General features: G+C 42.4%; 1 protein-coding gene across 1 annotated transcript in view; it reads right to left on the bottom strand.

Annotated features, from left to right (window-relative positions):
* The window catches only part of TFAP2D (transcription factor AP-2 delta), a 54123-nt gene extending 33179 nt beyond the window's left edge, over positions 1-20944 (bottom strand). The window contains exons 1-5 of the mRNA XM_081827482.1: positions 20906-20944; positions 19401-19898; positions 15788-15848; positions 5997-6162; positions 5701-5819 (exon numbers count right to left, since the gene is read on the bottom strand). Of these exons, the coding sequence (XP_081683608.1) occupies positions 5701-5819; positions 5997-6162; positions 15788-15848; positions 19401-19898; positions 20906-20944 (883 nt within the window). The remainder of the gene's footprint in view (positions 1-5700; positions 5820-5996; positions 6163-15787; positions 15849-19400; positions 19899-20905) is intronic.
* Positions 20945-21328: the final 384 nt, after the last annotated feature.

Raw genomic sequence — 21328 nt, 5'->3', positions numbered from 1 at the left:
CTTGCCTAAGGGAAAATACATTTTGCAAGTGGGACAACTAGGTCATATGAAGTAAGACATGCAGGGCAAGGTCTGGAAGCTTACATTTTTTGAAACTAAAGAACGAAACAATAGTAATGAAGGATTTAAACTCAAAAAGAGTGAATAGAGATCATATGAGGTATTTGTAAATGGTCCCCTTTCTTTTGCTGGTGTATATTCACACCCTTCTCTGCCCCACACTGTTTTGAAATACACACACACACACACACACACACACACAGAGGATTTGACCCCCTGTCACAACAAACTGCAAGTCAAGGTATTTATGTTTAAGGACTTCAACGGTGCTTTCAGAACTCCTGGTGTAGCCTCAGAATGTTACATGAGCTTTTGCAAATTCAGCAGAACTGTCCCAGGAAAGTACTCCACTCCAGTGAACAAAACCTCCCTCCAGCAACACTCTGCAACTTTGGCCATCTTGGAAAACCTCAAGTGAGGGGTGGGAGCAATGGGCAGGAATAACTCCATCATTGACTCCTCATGTTTGTTTTAACAACCACCAACTCTGCAAAGGTTGTTCTGGAATAAAATACAGAGAAGACAGCTAACAGAAGGTGCTAATTCATAAATAATAAATATATAGTAAGAGTATTAGAATCAGAACAATAATATTGGCCAAATTCTTTGAATGTTTTCCAAAGATGGAATTATCACCACTATACAAGAGGCTGGGATTATCCCAAGATCTCAGGAAGATACGTGCATTGGGTTAAACGACTCTAATCCACCATATTTTCCAGAGACTAACATCTATTTGATGTCATATATAAGCAGAATGAGACAAAAAAGAAGTCCCAGCAATATGACTAAAACAAGGGGAAACAAAAAGAACATCAAGTTTATGATAAAGTGGGGAAGAAGTTGTATCAACCATTAGTTATATATCTAAAACCCATTAGATGAAGAAATATGGATAAAAAGGGGGAAATGATCTACTATTACATTCTGAGGACTCTAGATTCAAACATTCATACCTCATTCTAGCTCAAATATGTCTGTTACATGGACCCAAAAAATTCCCACTCTAAATATCTGCCTTACCAAAATGTTCACTTTTCAATCAACTTTGTAAGGTGAAAGAAATCAGTTTCAAGTGAACCACTTCATCCCAGTGGTTACTAAGTACAATGATATTTGTAACAGAAATGTTGTGAATTACTTAAATATAAATTTGCATTAAATAGCCCTCTCCTTTAAATTTCTAAAATAATCCCAAAATAATTACTTTAATATGTTGATTTGAGAACAATGTTAGGATGGCACTATTAATTGAGTGACTCCATTTAAAAGAAATACAGGGGAAAATTATTATAAAACAATTAAAAACAGAATGATGGAAAGCCCAAGGCAAGCATGGAAATTTGGACTACCATAACAAAACTACTGTTATGTCAGTGACAGGGGTAGTTTTTGAAAAACAAATGTTCATTTGCTAATTTCAATCCTCATTATAAAAAGCACCTTGCTGTTCACCAATTGGATCTTTACAAAGGTTGTATCACCTCTGCATGGAATGCCTACCAGAGTTTCCACGTACTACTCTTTTATTTTTTGGAATTTTTATCAAAATAGAAACAATTGGCAAGTCTGTATTCAAATCTTCCCCAGAAAAGCCCTGACAAGTACTGTAACATCATGGTGAAATTTATTTCTAGGTCTGGTGTATGAGAAATAAAATCAATTAGATACTATCTCACTTATGCTTAAGTCCTATCGCAAAATGGAGGTGGGGTGTGTGATTGAATAGTAATAATATATTGGGCCATCAGGATGTTTGAGAAATGACTCTGTAAGAGTCTCAATTAACAGTCTTAAGAGACATTTAAGATACATCAAAATAAAAAGCTGCACAGCAAAAGAAACAATCAACAAAACTAAAAGGCAACCTACAAAATGGGAGAAGATATTTGCAGATGACATATCTGATAAATTGTTAGTATCCAAAAGATATAAAGAACTTATAAAACTCAAAACCCAAAAAATAAATAATCTAATTTAAAAAATGGGCAGAGGACCTGAGTAGACATTTTTCCAAAGAAGACATCCAGATGACTAACAGATACATGAAAAGATGTTCATCATTACTTACCATCAGGAGTTGCAAATCAAAACCACAGTGAGATACCACCTCACACCTGTCAGAATGGCTAAAATCAACAACACAAAAAACAACAGGTGTTGGAGAGAACATAGGGGAAAGGGAACATGGGTGTACTGTTGGTGGAAATGCAAACTAGTGGAACCACTGTGGAAAACAGTATGGGGGTTCCTTAAAAAGTTAAAAATAGAACTGCTCTACCATCCAACAATCATACTACTGGGTATTTACCCTAATTCAAAGGAATACATGCACCCCCATGTTTATAGCAGCCTTATTTACAATAGCCAAGACATGGAAACAGTCCAAGTGTCCATCGATTGATGAATGGATAAAGAAGCTGTGGTATATATACAATGGAATATCATTCAGCCAAAGAAAATAATGAAATCTTGCCATTTGCAATGACATGGATGAGGCTAGCAAGTATAACACTAGGGGAAATAAGTCAGTCAGAGAAAGACAAATACCATATCATTTCACTCATGTGGAATTTAGGAAACAAAACAAATGAGCAAGGGGAAAAAAAGAGAGAGACAAACCAAGAAACAGATTCTTAACTAGAGAACAAACCAAGGGTTACCAGAGGAGAGGGGGGTGGAGGGACGGGTAAAATGGGTGATGGGGATTAAGGAGTGCACTTGTTGTGATGAGCACCAGGTGATGTATGGAATGATTGAATCACTATATTGTACACCTGAAACTAATATTATACTGTATCTTAACTAACTGGAATTAAAATAAAAACTTTAAAAAAAGAGAGCCATTTAAGAGAAGCTAAATTACTAGGTACTGGTATTCAAATATACATATGGGTTATTGCAGAAAATCTAGGAGGTAAAGGGGAGATAGCAATAAAAATGGTAAGAAAAATACTATTCCTTCCCATAAGACCACAGATTTATAAGAAAGTTGATGAACCATTTTTGATGACTAGGAATCTAGTTTTGGAATTTCTGAAAAAATTAATCTGAAATGTTGCTGGCTCTTACAAAATATGTTTGATAAAAGAAGAAAAGTATCACCCAAAGACATGGTCAACTCAAAGTCTTACCAACACCAACTGGTAAATATGGGGAAGTTTTAATTTACCACTTAAAACTATACAAGCAAATAAACCTGAAGGAACTGAATCAGTTCAAAAAGGATCAAGCTTCCAAAAGTACTGAAGAAAAGCATTAACTATGTCAATTTTCCAGGGGCTTGATAAATCAGAATTGAGTCACCATTATTTTGTATACAACCAACATCATCTACAGGATTCCAAAGACTATGAGCCTAATGCAGAAAATGGCATCTTGCTGGCTGGAAAGGAGTCATCAGCTGTCATCACCAACGTAACCAAAATGTAGGAATAAAAATATATAGGAGAGTCCTCAAAAATAAAACTGCTCTTCTTGTCATCCAGAGATAAAATAAAGCCTATTTTAATTTAGATGGAATGTCTTTGTTCTTCAAGTATTAGGTTCTCTTCATGTCCTAAGACAACTTCTAGTTTTTTAAACTGTGGGTCATGACTCAGTGTGAGTCTTGAAATGAATTTAGTAGGTTTATCATCAGCATTTAAAAAGAACACAAAAATATGGAATAGAATAAAAATCAGAGAATATACACATGGTAATAAAACTTTTAAGTGAGAGAGAGAGAGACAGACAGAGACAGAGAGAGAGAGAAAGTGTACATGTGCATTTGAGGGTTATAATATGTGGGGAGTTAAGGGATGCAAAAGGTCCCTTTGCCTCTAAATGTCTTTTTCTCAGTTCCATCACAGTGTCTGAAATTAAAGAAGATGTATTTCTCTACATCATGAAGATTTGGCTTGGCTACCATAAAAATCAGTAAGAAGATTTGTGAATATACCCTTTTATGTAGGCTCTTCAGCTTCTATTGGCCAGTATTTCACCGACACCACAGAAAACAGTCTTTCTTAGGGCCTTTAATTTTCACACCAGTTACAAATTTCCTGAGAATTCACAGTCAGTCCATCCTAGGAAGTGAAAAGGATCTCGAGAAATACTTAGACCAATGATCCTTAAACCTCATTATACATCAGAATCACTGGGGATGGTGAAAAAAAGTATAGATGCCTGGGTCATACCCCCCCAAAGATTGAGTTTCAGCTGGTTTAGAGAAGGGGCCCAGGCATTTTTAAATAAACCTCCTGAGTTGATTCTCCTGCAGAGTTGGGAGTCAAGTCTTACCACCCATATGATTCTTAAATCCACCTCATTATATACTGAATAAGTGTTTTGTTCTATTGTTAAATAGTTATAATCATAATTATCTTCTTACTTAAATTGAGCAGGAATCTGTCTCCCTTTAGAATCAACCCCATGTGTCATTTTTTTCTACCTCGTCCTTCCCCCAGTACCCCCAATCAATATGAGTGGATGACAGGTCAACTTCCTCTGCCATCTGTCAGTTCTCAGTATCAGCACACACAGGCAAACACATCACAAGACATAGAACATAGTAATAGTAACACTTATTAGATGTTTGTGGTCAATAATATTATTGTTACCACTGTTACAAATAGGGAACAAAGCAAAGCAAAGATAAATATTAACAGCAAAATCACCAAAGCAATTTTGCCCAGACCAATGTCTAGAACACACTACTTCACAAAGTTGTACAGTAAATAGTATGAATTGATAATCTGGATAAAGGCAAGATGTTTGTTTTTGTGTTTCCCTTACTTTTCACTTCCTTTAGTGCCTTATAGACAAGAGAGTAACCAATGCAAGAAAAGTGTCACAGGTGTGTTCAGGTGAGTTTTGGTAAAAAGGCCCCTTTGTTCAGATTTAAAACAATAGCATTCTGGGTTATGGAAGAACTCTCCTTTGGCATTCAAAAGCTCCCCCACAAAGTGAAAAATAAGTCTCCAATAATACCTCTTCTTAAAAGAAGTTTGAATAAAATTATGTAGTTTAGTCCTTACAGAAGAAACAAAAAGGAAAAGGTGAGTTGGGAAAAAAATAACTTCTGGGAATATATTTTTACCTCTGTCTCTATACCACTGATAAACCTTAACCCTTCTTTGACTCAGCTTATCCACTCAGAAAGCCATGGAACATCACGGTACTTTAAGAGATACATACTTGGATTAACACGTTATGCTCTCAGGCTTGGTATCATGGCTAGACTCCTGTGAACCCTATATAAAGGGTGATTATTTATCCTATAGATCATGTTGCACTGAATAATGAGTTAAGCTAGATTTATCTGAACTCTAAAATAAACAATCATAAAAATGACAATAGCCCAGCCAGTTTTCTTGTTGCTGTTACTTAGGAAATACTGGTTGAAGTACTTAAATCTTGCACTGTCTTCTTCTGTGTTATTGCCAAGATTAGTATATTAAATGACATTTTATAAATTATCTAAACCTGATATTGTCTAATGTCATCATCTTTATCATGATTAATTGGGAAATGCACCTGTAAGTCTTAACTGTCTTGCTTAATACCATAGACAAAAATGAAACAGCATGATCTAACAAGCCTGAGGTCCAAAGAACTGCTAACCTTGTATCATTACTTTGCAGAGCTGAAAAATCGTACCTTCAACTAAGGAAGTAAGGAGCGTGACATTGGCCGCTTTCCGTCTCCCCGCTGGCAAATTCAAGCCAAGCCGATCCAGTTTCTCTCTCAGGCAGCGACCCCCATTCTTGGATTTCGCTCTGTCCGAAAACAAAAGAAAAACTAGGTTTTGAAAGTTCACATCCTGAGGGAAATGATGAGAAGACCTGACCAGATGGGGAATTCAGTGTGAGACCGAAGGCTTCAGGGCTGAGGGTGGAGGAGTATGATATCAGTACAGTTGGAAGACACGACATGCCAGGAGACAATTGTCTTACCTTCTCAAAATGCCTCCCAAGAGTGAAGCGTTGAGGCATTCAGGTGGTGAGAGGCGCCTCTTCACCTCAGCAATCGTCACCTTGTATTTGGAAGTTGAACTGAGAAGGGACAAACGGCCAGGGACAGAGCAAAACAAGTCTGTGGGGTTGACCACACAGGTGCCACCTTGAGGGAGGGGGAAAGTATATTACATATTAGTGACAGTGAGAGAAGATAATTGCACGAAAGACAGTTAACATCAAGGCACTATTTAGGATTTGGGAATACATGGCAACGAATGTTCTCATACATACGTCACCTGGATCATCTCAGAAAGCTGCTCTGAAGACATCCTTTCAAATAACAATACAGGTTTTAGCTTTCAAATATCATATAGAACATGTTTGTGGGGGTACAATTTTTTAATTTAAGCAAAAAATTATCATCCTACGTGAGCTGGCTGGCCCATCAGTGCTAATTTTGACATCATACACACCAAAAAACACTTCAATTAATTAAAAACCCCAAACTCCACCAGTTACCCCCACAGAGGGTATGTATTATTTTTCCATGGCTCTGTATATGTGTGTGCATGTATGTGCAATAGACACAATGGATGGATATATTTTATCCATGACTTACTATATAGACAGAAGTTTTGAAAACTCTTTTCCAAATTGTTTAAAAATTGCCATCTCTTTTCTCTCATCCACCTACCAACTATAAGTACTGGAATCACTCAGTTCCCAGGTACTACCAAAAATAATCTACCCATTGTCATAAACTTTTAACCCATGTGGGTGGATGATAGGTCACATCTCTCTACCACATGTCAGCCCTCAGGATTGGCACACACAGTCAAATATAGCACAAGACTAGAACATAGTAAGAGTCACATTGTGTTAGTGGCCAATTATATTATTGTTTGGGTTGTTGTTATCATTATTACTATTAGGGAACAAAGCAAAAATAACTGCTAATAGCAAAATCACCAAAGCAATTTTGCCATGCTAGGGCTCCTGAAGCAGAAGCCTTTGGTCTCCAAGCTCCAGAAAGCCCCTTGAGCTTTGCTCTTCTCCAGGACAACAAGAGTACATTCCCTAAACTCAGGCACCTGAAGTAGACCTGAGAACCCAAGATGATAATCATTGAGGAGAGTTTCCTGCTGCCCAATCCTCCCATACTGCAAAAATCCTGAGCCAATGTCCATACTGCTAACATGGTGGCTACACAGCCCTGGCATTCAAGGCTGCCTCCTCATGCATTGAGCAAACTGAGGACAGAGCTTATGGGGTTCACTGGCAGGTTCAAATTCAAGGCTTGCTTTCCTGAGCATACATCTAATTTCTTCAACTATGGGAGATCTTAAGACTCCTCTCCATAAAAGGTCTTCTATGAGAGAAAAGAGAGAAAAGTAGGTGGAAGAAGAAAAACAAGCAGGAGAGTGTTGTCCAAAATCTTTTTACTCAAAGGGTTGTCCTCAACTGGCAACACTGGCATCTCCTGAGAGCTTGTTAGAAATGTGGGATCTCAGGCTCAACTTCAGACCTTCTGAATCAGAATCTGCATTTTAACAAGATCCCCAGGTGGTTCATGAATAGTAAAGTTTGAGAAGCCCTGGTCTAGGACTCACCACTGGCCTTCCACATAGATCCTCCTCTCCTTTACTAAGTGCTCAGGGAGAATGTTGTGTTGCTGACGTCTCTGGCATTCAGATTTGGGTGTGTTCTCTGAGCACAGTGGCTAAGGAACCTGGGAGGATGTTTAAAAAGGCGAAGAGGTCCTGGACCTGGGTTGAGAGAATAGGTTAACTTTACCCTACTCTTAAAGTGTTTCTACTCCTGTACTACCTGGAATTCTTCCAGGCTGTCTTGGAGTCATCCAAGTTTCCCCTGAAAGTACTGGGACCAACGTCTTTCTCCTTAAGCATTCTGAGGCTGGTGATCACCCTGAATGACCCCCCAAAACAGAAGAGAGGATGTTGATATCATTAGAATAGCCAGCCCTCTTTAGACTAGAAGATGAGTCCTGTACACTTGGCTAAGTTCTCAATGTGAATGTCTGGAAACTGGCCCTCAGGCTGAAATCTGAGAGGTCACAATCTCAACTGTCAAACCGAAATCCTTTTCCTGGCATTAAACTTGTGGTCAACATAGTGGAAAATCATGCAAATGTCTGCCTCAGAGCCCCAAATACAAATTCACCTGCACTTCCCCACTTTGCATCGTCACAGAGAATTTTAAAACTAATCATCATCATCATCATCATCATCATCATCATAGTTTTCCCAGATTTGGGGGCCTGGAACTATCATTATCCATTCATTAATGTTCTCCCTTTATACCTATAGATGCAAAATGCATTTTACAAATAAGCTCTTAAGTGACTTCTCAAAAACTGAGATGAACAGGATATCAATGAACCTGGCTTTTAGCATCATTTTGCAGAATCAGGACCCTGATAACTTTAGGACTTAGGTCATTGTGGGGTCATCTGAAGCAAAAATGTTAAAGAATCATAATATCCATCTTCAAAATTCACAGAGCCCTGTTCTGAAAATGGGCCTCCACCCATGGTCATGGAATCATAAGCAAATTTACATTCTTACGTAAATCCTCTTCTCTTGTACAATAGCCAACATGCAACTGAGGACACAAGGAATCTCACCCAATGGGTCTCAAATAAATGATGAGAGAAGAATGTTTGTGCATGTGTTACTTTCCCAGCAAGCCAAGGGAAAAAGGACACAGCTTTAGACCTTTCCTATATTTACTAATCTACAGTGGGTCAGAAACCTAATTTAGGGAGACACAGAAGATTATAAAAGATTTTTGTTAAAAAGAAAGGAGTTAAATCAGTCTTTCTCCAATTGGAAAATTGCCCCCTTTTGGCAAAGTGAACCCCATGTGGTGAAAGCCAGCTGCTCCCAGAGAAGTCACTGGATCTGCTACCCAGCCAAGTGCTATCTTCCTGGGCTCTGGGTCTTTCTCTCCTGCATCCAGGTGAGGCTTCTGGCTTATGCTCAAATAAGCATTTATTAGGTAAGTTACACAGGCTGCATATTAAGAGTATGCTTTATGCACACACAAACTGCCTGGAGGATTTATTTTGTATTCAGGATTAGCCATCAACTCTAGAGTCTTTTATTTTTTATGTCACAGCATCTTTAAAGGGAATTTCTGTTGCTTTGATAGTTGGCATTGCTGCAGCCTTGGGGAACTCTCTCGTCCTGGCTAAAGATTTGGCAACTTGTAGAGTTTACAGCAGCATGGGGAACCTGATCTCTTTCTTCCCAGCGGTTTATTTTGGGGGGAGGAAAAAAAGAGTAATAGGTCAACATAACCAGATTTTTGCATTTACAATGAAGGTTCAAGGAGGTGGGACTTCTTTGAGGGGATCCAGACTACAGATAGCAATGATGAGACTTCAAAGGAAAGCCATGAGAGTCAACCATGCCAAGGCATTTACAGTATTCATCCCCAGTGTTACCAGCTGAAGTTCTTCATGGTGCCTGTGTTGCATGTGGGCTCTTACTGAAATTATGTAACATTCATTCTAGATCCAGCACTCCAGTTAAAGATGCCTCTGGTGCCAGAACCAGGCTACTCATGCAGAACTTCTCTAGAGTACATCTCTTTTCCATTCATAGTGCACTGAAGTAATACTTCTATGGAGGGCACTATTTTCAAAATTGAAATTTGGAGATGGGGCTTCCCATTTCCAGTGATGCTCAAACTCAGATCTGTAGCTCTAGAAACAGCATAAGAAATCGGGGTCTATTTACTTAAGGTCACTTGTCTAGAACATGACTATCATAAAAGGGATAACTTTGCCATAGCTACAGGGAAAAGTCAGCCAAAGAAACTGTGCAGGGAACAAAACTAGGCATGAAATACACAGATGCAAATCCTTCAGCTGCCAGACCCTGTTAGATCCCATGAAGCCCAAGAAAAACGGGTCGAGCTGTGTCCTTCCTGGTGTGGCTGGAGACATCTGGCCATGTGATGGCAGGCACAGCGTAGGGGAGCGGAAAAAGTACTGGGCTGCAAGTAAGAGGTTGGCCAACTAGCGACCCATAGGACCTTTGATGAGTAACTCTGGGCCTTGGTCTGTCCATCTGAAAAATGGGGATGCTCACGCCTGCTCAACTTATTTCCCCAGCTCGTGGGAAGTGCAACGGGAAATGGACTCACACGTGCTCAGCAACCTGAGTAAAGCCCGCCCAACTCCATCACTGTGTTGGGCAACTACCACCGCCCAGGGGTGCGAGCTGTGTGGAGCGCCACGATATCCCCACCCACCTTTTGCGAGGCTACGGGATAGAAAGACAAGCGCCGACGCATGAGTGCGCTTTTCCTCTTCTTATACAGGCAATTAGGGCAGAGGAAACAGCCGCGACCGTCTCCAAGGGGCTGTGGCTCTCCTGGCGCCCCCAAAGCTGCCTCTAAGCCACGCGCCCCCTCTGGGTGCCTTCCTCTCTAAGAACTGGGCGGGTGATGGCTAGAGGCCCTGCGCGCTCTCCAGGTGCGATCAATACTTCCTGGCTGGCTTCCGGGCGCGGGGCCCTTGCGCGCAGCCTCTCCGAAGCCGCAGCGCCGCCCCACTCCCCGCCGATTCGGTGTTGACATAATTAGACCAAATCTTGAGAGCAAAATAAATGTTCTGTTCGCCTTACAGCCAAACAGATGTTTACAATTCAAATGAAAGAAACACAAACGGCAGGGATTTTTTTCTCCCCTTCTTCATCTCCAGTGATCGCTCGTTTTTTCTGACACATTAAAAATGTGTAAGCGATTATAGGAGTTTCCTGTCCCTGTTTGTTCTGGCGGGTGCATTTCTGTGAGGTGCGCGTGGAAGCTGGGTGGGATAGGATCGTTCTCGGCTGCTTGCTCTCTAGCCCCTCGCCCTTCTCCATCCCAAACCCCTCGGGTAATCCCCTCTTTGCTCCTCCGCCCCCCCCCCCAGCATGTATTAATTGTAATCAAACAGCAAAGGGATAGTGGTTTAATTGCAATCAAATAGGCCTCAAAGGATGCATCAGCCGCTAACTGCGCTGTTTGAGGGGAGGATATACCCTTACAGGTATAAGTGGATTACCAGGTTTGAACACGCTCCTCCGTGTGCAGATTCCAAGCAGAACAAAAGAAAGGGAGGTCTGCACGGAGAGACACAGCTTTAATGTGGCGGTGGGTGTGTAATTGTGTGTGTGTGCATGTGTGCATGTGTGTGTGTGTGAATTAATCCCCATTTCTCAATGCAGGGAGTGCTTTAGTTTTTGGTTATTTTAACAGCGATAAAGAAATTAGAGAGAAAGCAGTAGGCTACGGAAAAGGAGTTTCCCTCCCCCGCAAAAAAAAAAAAAAAAAAAGATTTTTAAGAAACCATGCCTATAGATACTTTGGTATATGAATTTTAGTCTTCATATAAAGGAGATTGAATTCCGAACCTGCAGCATGTGTATTTGGGGACTAAAGAGGCGGGAGAGGTGTGTTTCTGGCTGTATTTTCAAAATGCATGAGCTATAGAGATGAGTTTTGGCGATTCTAGTAAAGAGAGATTCTGGGGGCCCTGACAAAAGTAGAGGAAGAAGCCTTCCCACCCCACTCCAATCTTACTCCTTCTGGAAGCCGCTGAAAGAGCCAGAGCCTCTTTCTAACTCGAGTTCCAAAGCTCAGGGTCCTCGCAAACTGAAAAAGCAGAAGCAGCTCATCCTCCTGCCCAAGCAGCTGTGGGGGCTGTAGAAGGGAAGAGCGGTCAGGTCCATCCACCCAGTTATTGGCAGGCTGGGCGATTGATGCTAAACTCCGTTTCACAGAAGCATTTTTAAAAAATTAAATCAGATCTGACAATGTTTGTACCGCAGCGTAAATGCCTCCTCCTTGGCGTGCCAGTCACCTCTAAGCGATCTGACAAACTCCAGCTCTCTTAAAACGTGCAGAGTTCAGATCATATTAATTCCCCAAAAATGTTTTGATTCAAAGTAGTTTGTATTTTGTGTAGCCACGGGCAATCCGGAAAGTGCTCCTGCCTGCCCGTGGCCGGGTCCGCTCCCTCTCCGCGTGGCCCAGAGGCTATGGCGGTATTTAAGCGTCTGAAATTTGCCTGGGGCTGCAAGGCAGAGTGATCACAAAGCGAAACAAGGGCGCTTCCCCTCTTCACTTTTTTCATTTTTTTTTTCTTCCTTTTTTTTTTTTTTTGAGTTTGCCATTGCGATTTCTCAAAAAAGACCAGGGCCAAAATGTCACTTCCCACCCAAATATGGAAAAGCTGGGTCTTCTTTTCTCCTCTCCATCCTCGTCTGAAGGCCACAGCCCCCTACCCAATTGAACCCCTACCCCTGCCATTCCAATCTGGATCCATTCGTTATTAGCATCATCATCATCATCAACATTGTTCTCCTACTATTAAATTCTCAGAGAGAGAAATGAAAGGGACCAGCGCCTGACAAAGGGGAGGAGGCCATGAGGGAGCCTCAGAAGATTCATGGGGAAAAGAAGAGTGGGTTTTCCTTTCTTTTTTTAATGATTAAAAACACAGACGACTCCTGTAAATAGAAGCCTCATTTCTTCAAGAGACGCCTTTTGAAAGCCAGTATCTGAATATTCAACGAAGGCAAAGCTCCACTCTGTATGTACAACATTAATATGATCTCTGCAGAATTTGCTACTCAGAAATATTAACATATCAAAGCCGAAGCCGGAGGCGAGAGAAGCTATCGATACGCGAGCACAGGGTAAAGTAAAGATTATTGGTTCTGATGGTTGGATGGCGGAGCTGCGGGCAAAATCGCGCACACCATTAAGCGAGAGTGAGCGCGCAGAGTGAGCGCGCAGGAGCTGCACCTCCGAGGCGGTGGCAAATATTTTATCTGGGCGGTAATTACCTTGCCGCTGCCCCTCTTCCGCGCTTTCTTTGGCTACACGGCCTTCATTATAAGCAAAAACAATGTAACTGCCACTTACCGAAGTGAGTCAGAGAAATGGTATTTTGTTCTTTGCAAATAGAAATAGCCAAATTTAAAGAACTGAACGCCTTCCCCAACACCCCCCCCCAAACACACACACACACACACACACACACACACCATGCAAACAAGGACAGCCTCTCCCTGGTGAACTCATATGGGGCACGTAGAGATCTTTCTTCTAGAAGAGCACTCAGGAGTCTTTGGAAGTGAAATCTGTTTTGTTCCTCCCACAGTAAATTCTGGAAATCATTAGAAACGTAAGTTTATCAGAGAACTTACTTAGCACGGGAGGAAAAATGGCAAAAAAGTTGTGCTTTTCAAGAAATCATGTTTCCCATGGAGAGTCGCCTGTAAACATGGATTAGAAGAGAAACAGACATTCCTATCTAAGCAAAACCATTGCACAATATGGTGATATGGCAGAGTGCTTGACTTAGTGCCCTCCTGGTTTTTGATGAACAAAGGTGACATGAGCTATTTATATTAAGAATCCAGTGCACTACCATGACAAGAGAGAGAAGGGGCTTCCTTAGCTTTTCTTCAAAAACGGGGAGTCCTGAGATGAGGGGCTGGCAGTCCTGAGATGAGGGGCTGGGCAGACTCTAGCAGGATGTACAAAACCTTTTAAGCAAGACTTCCTTGCTATCCATTTGTAAATTGTTATGAACATTGATTATTTCAGAGTAACAGACATACACTTGGTCTCCTGGGCTCAACCAAGTTAATTGGCCTTTCTCTAAGACATGTGGAAATGGAATAAACTCAGCAGCTAAATTCTGAATTCCTTCGCAGGGGGTGGCGGGGTGGGGGGGAAGGGGAGGACTGGGATTTAGTCAAACAATACAGATAGAAGCCCCAAGTTACCACCCCTTTCTCTTTGGAGCTATGCTGTTCTCCTAAAAGATCAATATTTGGTTTAAAAATCACAGGCTCCACGCTGATTTTCAGGTGAAACGAAGTGACACCAAATTCTACAAGAACAATAAAACATCACCTAAGGAAGACCATTTCTGTGGCTCTAATAGGACAGGACGGCAGTTCCCATTTTGTAGTTACCCAAGAGCGTAGGCCTTTCTTGGGGAATGCTGAGCGGGTGTCCCCTAAATCTCTCTCCAAAAACTTCAACTGATTACACAGCCACCTCCCTGCCAGCTCCCGCCCTCGGTCTCAAATAATTCCCACCCTCTGCCAGCTACTGTAAGATCTGATGCAATTTCCAAGCATTTGAGAAGGTGATCTTGGAGCAAGTGCGGAACTGAACGCGTCGACCGCAGTAGCGCCAGTCGCGCTCTGGGAGGAGCCGGCTCTGGGCGCTAATTAGTGGCGCTGTCCTTCAGCACCACCGAAATCTCCGTGCGCCCCGAGTACTCAGTCTCACCTTTAGCGTGACCGCCCCAACAGACCCGGATCACACCTGACCCCTCTTTCACCAGGCATTTTAACCCCTCCCTTCAACAGTATGTGTATTTATTTCAATTTTCCTTAGTCTTGGGCCTATTTCATGTCACTTCAACATGGCTGAATATTAGCTTGGCTGACAAGCCTAATATTACTCATTTAAAAAAATCCTTATGTAGCAACACTAATGGTTTTTTTTGAAAAAATAGTTTCAAATCTCCATGGAGCCGAATAGTTGTTTTACATTTAGTGGAAGTTCCAAGTATCCACTATGACAATCGTCAAGTTCCAAAAGAGAGGCAATCTTTGTTTTCTTTACTCCTCAATTTAAATGGAATTTCACATTGAACACTGGGTTGTAAAACCTGAAGTTTAAACATGAAAGAATCCATTGCTTTCTTTGGAAAAGCACTGGAATCTTTCAATAAGCTTTGAAAAGGATGGACAGGGACTGAAGGACATTTATTTGGTTCCATCAGAAAAGTGACTCAGTCTTTAGTAGTTCAGTTACTGAACACAACTGCGGCCCTCAAGCTGGAATTAGTCCTGGTGAATAGGCTACATCTTATTAATTCGTATGAAGTTGGGATAACAGCTGGTCCCCTTGCCTGTGTGCTCCTCGGGTTACTCAGCTTTGCTAGGAAAATAAGCTTCAGAGGCTCTGGGTACAGTTAACTGGGGAAGCTAGCAAAATCTGCACTGCCTTGAGGCCCTTAAAATGTCATAGTTCAAAACCTTTTGTCAAAATGGAACATCTGAGATGCAGCCCCTTTCAGTGTCTGAGCCAAAATCACCAGCTCTCGACTCTTGCCTTCCCCCCACCTTCCAATTCCATGGGTAACTCTGGATTCAGATGTTTTCCTCAACAGATGGGAACAAGAAAGCTTTATCCGGTACAGTTAACACCACCTCCTCCTCCCACCTCCCTTAAAGAAAGAAATGTTCTGGACACTTAGAAAAATAAGGGCAGCTACAATATTGGTGTTTCATTAGCCTTCCCTGAAGCCTCAACGAATCTAGTCTTTCATAGAATCCTTCAAAGCCTCAAGCTAACACCATCACCTCAATCACCCAGGCTGTGGCTGGCACATTCAGGGCTAAAAGAGACCAGAAATTCTGCTTGAGGATGTGGTGATGGGGAAAGGAGGTGTGACAAGGATTTTATCCCTTTCTTTTCTTTTTTCTTTTTCTCCTCCCCCCCAACTTTTATTCGGTCACTATTCCATGAAGAACAGCAAATCTCTTCTATCATAGTTCTTTGGGGCACAGGCTGGGTTCAAGCCTCAGTGAAGGAAAGGAGTATGCCTGTGTAAGACAAAAGTAATCAAGCAAGAGTAATTGTTTTCTTAATCATCAGACAAGGAATCTGATACTTAAAACACCACCAGATCTTCAAAACAAAGTATCAGATGAGAGAAGAATGTTTTGTTTTAACATGTCACTTACCTCTTCTTATCACTCCACCTTGACCATTGAGAACAAGCCCACACTGGGCTTCCACAGAGCCCTTAATAAAAGAAAAATAAGTAAAATCACTCAAATAGATTCTAATAGGTATGACCACATGAGTTAAGTCTTTCAATCTGCCCCACTCCTGAACCCCATATCCCCATAGTAGACATTTAAAAGCAACCATTGAGCTGGAGCAAGTTTGGCAGCACACATGATTTTAAGGAAAAAAAGTGCCAGAAAAACCACAATCTAAAAGTTGTATAAATCTTAAGGTATGCATTTTGCAGCACCACACAATATTACACTTCAAAGCACCTGAGTGCCTTTCATCTTGGCATAAGGGAATGAGAAGCCCTTTGAGTCCCCATCAAGGCACATAGCATATATACAGACAGTCTCCACGGCACTTTCTGCGTGGAGTAAATTACACTCAAAGTGTCAAGTCTGGCACTGTGGGTTTCTGGGAGCTCAGAGGAGCCATTACAAGTGCAGCCTTCAAGATATCTGATGTTGGTTCTGCTTTACCACGGAAGTAGGAGTATCCTACCCAAAATATGCCTTAGAGGGGAAACACCTTCAGGTTCACTCACTGTAGATCTTCATGCTCCTAATGGATTGAGGGATCATTTGAGCTGGGAAGAAGGAAAGGGTTTGCTGATTTTTGATTAAGAAAAATAAAAATTTCTCTCTCTGTCCTTTTTTCCCCCTGAGTTGAAATGTGTTAAAGGCTCATTTTCCTTTACAAACAAACGAGGTATTGGACATGAAAGAGGCCTTGAAGGGTGTTAACCTACCCAACAGCCCGTGAAGAGTTAAGTAAATGCGGAGAGAGTCGATGCATAATAAAAACCCACTTTACAAAACAACCTTTACAGCCCTGGCTCCCTCTCGCTTCCCCATTTTCACCATATTGAGGCAGGCCTGTAAGACCCCCCTTTTCAACCTACTCACGAGCTCTTTCTTATTTTAAATGTTCTGCCTTAAAGTGATTATCAAATCAATATGAAAAAAAAAACTTGGAGACTGAGCATAAATTAAAGCGGTGATGGGAAAAGGTGTGACAGTTTCCTTTGTTGGCCATAGCAAATCTTTTTAGGGGACTCAAAGATGGAACTGAAGCCACAAGACTGTTTGCATCTGTTAGGCAGACTTAGACCGCCCTGCAAACCATTGGACTTTCACTTAAAATTCTGTGCAGGGAAAAGTATATTTACATTTGTTGCATTTGAAATGAGGCATATGCTGATGAATGTTTTAAAAAGGAAGAAATAAAAGGAGAGAGACGGGTTTCTCCCACACATCCCCTCCCTATTTCTCTTTTTAAAAGTAGCTATTACTTTTTTCTCTTTCTTTTTCATTCTGCCAGCTAAGTCCAGGAGGAGTGCAAGAAAATAACTTGCCAGATTTACAACTTGGCTTCATATATATATATATATATATATATATATATAGTGTATATATATATACACACACAATGATATGTACATATATAGATATGTCTCTAGACATAGATACATAAATATATCACATATCATACTCCTCAATTTCTTCTAGGATCTTGGAGTGTTTCTCTCGGTATGAATATTCCCTCAGTATGAGCAATAAACTAAAAAAATACTATAAATATAAAAAAGACATAGACTGAAAAAAAAGGTCTCAAAATATCTGAAATGTAGAAGGTAAAGGGTCTCGAAGTTCTCCAAGGGAGCGAACCACTCTCCCTCCCATTCTCTGGCGCACTGTTAAGATGTTTATTTTCTTAGAAGAAACGAATCTTGGTCTCTACACTTAACAAACTTTTCCCCCTCATAAGTAAAACATGTTGTTTGGTCGGATGACATTGCATAAATGACCAGTTGAATGGCACTAAGTCGAAAATTGGATAAACTACGGTGTTCTTTTTCACGGGATTCGCTCTTTGTCTGGTGCTTGCAAATGTTCTAATCCCCTCTTTTGAAAAATGCCCGGCTTTGTGCCTAGCACAGAAAAAAAATTTGTACAGATACAAAAAAATCAGCAGCAGACGTGGCTATTAAAAGGAGTAAATAGGTTTTAGTTGAGCTAAGCATTGAATGGCAGATTTTTTCCCCCTTGAGACATAAGGGGATCCTTGTGAAAAATGTAAAAATGTTCTGAGCGTATAAAATTATTTTGTGAATGTAAATGTAGAAAGTCAAGGTTTATGGAGCCAAATCTTTTTTCTTGTGTGCCGATCTTGCGCCCACGGCTCTTTGTTGGGACTGTAAGGGCTTTCACTTTAATTTTAAAATAATCCCTTGCTCGGAGGTAAATGAGGGGCAAAGATTTTCTGTGCGCAACAAGGGATCTCTTACGTCTCCAACTTGTGCTCTTGGAGTATCTTCCCTTTCGTTATGGAGGCTGTGGAGAGGGTAGCCAGCTTTGTGCGGACTGAAAAAGTGGGGACTCAGCTACAGTTGTCCTTTCAGCCAAAAGAAGCTACAAATTCATGTCTTTTGAGTTCTTTTTTGGATATTTGTGGGTTTATTTGTTTGAAATGTGGCTGTGACAATATGTTTGCAAAATTATAAATTCTATTGTTGGCAAAGAATGTGCAAAAATACATTAAGAAAGAAAGTAGGAGAGAGATCCTCTGATTGATGGCCTCCATAGTATCTGGATTCCTTCCTTCCTTCCTTCCTTCCTTCCTTCCTTCCTTCCTTCCTTCTTCTCTCCTTTTGCTCACTCCCTCATCCCTCCTTTCCTTTTCTCCTTTCTTCTTCCCTTCTTATTTCTTTCCCCTTTCCCCTTCCTTTATTTCTTCATTTCCTTCTTTTAAAGAAGTTGCATCTTGTGTAAAAGTTAATAACCTGGTGAGAAAAATAAAGTTGTGAATTACTCAGCTGGGTGGTGGGATTGGGTGCTCCTTAGAATTAGGCTCAACTCCACAACCTGGTGAAGTGCATTGTGCAGATTCTTTGATTGGTGTAAATTTTTGAGACTTTCATTTGCAATTCTTTACTATCCGCAGCAATCTAGTATATTCGGGGAAACTTTTGCTAGAGCTCAACAAAGTTACAGAACAAACCAGCCCCCCAATTCTTAGTAAGTTTCCACAAGCTCAGTCTGGGACAAGCACCTGGGACAGGTGGGTAGACCCAGTAAAACGCAGAGACTGAGGGTGCGATTGGTCATCATCTAATCGGGTCTTACTCTGAGTCCAGTTGGCTCAACCCAGCCTCCATGATCTCCTCCACCCCATCCCTTCAGGGACAGAAATGAGGATTCACAACTGACTTCTGTGCAGACCGACTGAAAGTGGGGCCCGCAGGTAGCCAGACTCCCCGGGGACCAGGTGAAATGCCTTGATCCAATGAGAGTGACAGAATGGCACACGCCTCCTCTAATTGTTTTGATAACGTTCCATAATAAGTGGTGTGTGTGTGTGAGAGAGAGAGAGAGAGAAAGACAGAGACAGAGACAGAGAGAGACAGAGAGAAGAGGAGAGGCGAGGCGAGGAGAGGCGAGGAGAGGAGAGGCGAAGAGAGGAGAGGCGAGGAGAGGAGGTTTACAGTTAGAGCTTTAATCGAGCGGGAGGGGGAGGGCAAAGAGGGGAGGGCGCAGACAAATTCGCTGCATGCTTATTTACCTGCAAGTCGTCTGCTCCCGCGGCGGCCAGCCCCAGGCTGGGCCCTGGCAGGAGTCTTTGATCTGGGTGCATTCCATACTGAGAGCCATGGCTCATGAGGGACAGGTCGTGGCGGCGGTAGGCATCGAGGCAGCCCAGCTCCCGCCTCTGCTCGTCCAGGCAGGACGACTTGAGCGCCCGCGCATTGTGCAGGTTAATAAAGTCGGTGGGCTCCCCGTGGTGAATCTGCTGGTAGTACTGTTGCGAGTGGTGGAGCGAGTTCAGAGAGTAGGCGTCGGGGGTGACGGCCGGGTGGCTGTGCTGAAACTCGTAATGGAAGGACTGGTGGTGGAGCGGGGTGTACTGGTGGTTAGTGGAGAAGTAGGGGGACGCAAACTCGGTGCCGGTGGTGGAGTAAGTTAAAGGAGAGGAGGAGGAATAGGCGACGGTGGAATTGGCTACGGACTCCAGACAGCCAAGCTGCATCAAACGGTAGCTGTTTGATCCGTCGTGACGTATCTGGAAGGAAGAGGGGGAAAAGGGAGAGCAGAAAAACTTGAGGTTTGTCATTTTGCAACCGAGGCGCCGCTCTCCCGGAGCCAGGAGCTTTCTCTGGCTCTCCAAGGAGGGTGAGCACGCAGGGCTGGGGCCGAGCTGCAGCCCCGGCTCAGCGCCTTTGCCAGAGAGACTTTGCGAGCAGGCGAACTGGGGGTGGGCGGCCTCGTCCTCACAGTCGAGAGGGCGGAAAAAAAATCCCCCACCCTATATAGGTGCGGGTGACACACCACACCACACACACACACACACACACACACACACACACAGCCCCTGCCTAACTTGCACGGGGAGCTGGGCGCCGGGAGCCAGGTTTACGACCGACTCCGGGGCGGCGGGGAGCAGAACCAGAGTCCACACGCACAAAGCGCGGGCCGGCGTCTCGCCACCGCCACCAGGTCCCAACACCGGGATTCCGCGGTTGTCCATGCCAAGCTGCTCCGCCAGAGCGGCTCAAAATCATTATCCATATATTTACAAAATCCAGTCTGTGCAAATCGTTCAACTCGCTCATTTCCTGAACCACTTGAGGCAAGGAATCCGACCCCCCTTTCTGCTTCACTTTCCTAGAATAAGCCCATTCCAAAAGGGGTGCGTTGTTCCCCCACCCTCCTCGTCCACCTACCGCCCCCCCATCAATCTCTTTACTTCGCCTTTCTGAGTGTCTTTTTTCCATCTCTATCTCTTTCTCCTCACCCCCCTCCTCCCTTTCTTTATTATTAGGATTATGTTTTCCCCCTCATTATGGCAAATGTTTCTTAACGTGGCAGAGAGTTGCCCTTCCTGGCGACAGATGTCATAACGAACTTTCTCCCCTTTCCTTCCCTAACTTCCCCCGAAAGCCAGATTATAATTAAACGTAACGGTCCAATATAGATTAGAGACAGGGAGAGCTGCCGCCGCGCCCGCCGCGGCCGCCACACACACGCGCGCTCAAAAAAAAAAAAAAAAAAAAAAAAAAGTAATAATACCTCGGCATCGTGGACTAGTCCCGGAAAGGTAGTTGACATGTTGGGTTTCTCCGAAAGCTTACGATGCAATTTCCCCCTCCAAAAAAAGAATCGGGAAAAAAATCCAAACTTCTTGTATTTTCCAATTTTTTTTAAGGAAAAAAAAAATGTTCTATAGATAGAGATCTAAATTGTAATGGCTTTGCCCGGATCAGATAGCTCCTTGCCTCGTACCCACTTAAAAACCTGTAGGAACAAAATTTTCCCTCTGCACAAAAGCAGCTCCCTGGAACAGATTTTGTACTTGCTGAGTATTTCTTTGGCTGATGTCGTAGGTCCCTTGGTAATATAGAAGTTTTGAAAATTAAGCATCAGCACTGAGAACTGGGAGGACAATAGGCAGAAGAGATTTATCCCAGGAGACAAGGAATAAATATTGTATCT

The sequence above is a fragment of the Leptonychotes weddellii genome, chromosome 8, assembly GCF_054177405.1.
Source record: "Leptonychotes weddellii isolate Sample4059 chromosome 8, ASM5417740v2, whole genome shotgun sequence".
NCBI lineage: Eukaryota > Metazoa > Chordata > Mammalia > Carnivora > Phocidae > Leptonychotes > Leptonychotes weddellii.
This window is presented reverse-complemented; position numbering and strand designations above follow the sequence as displayed.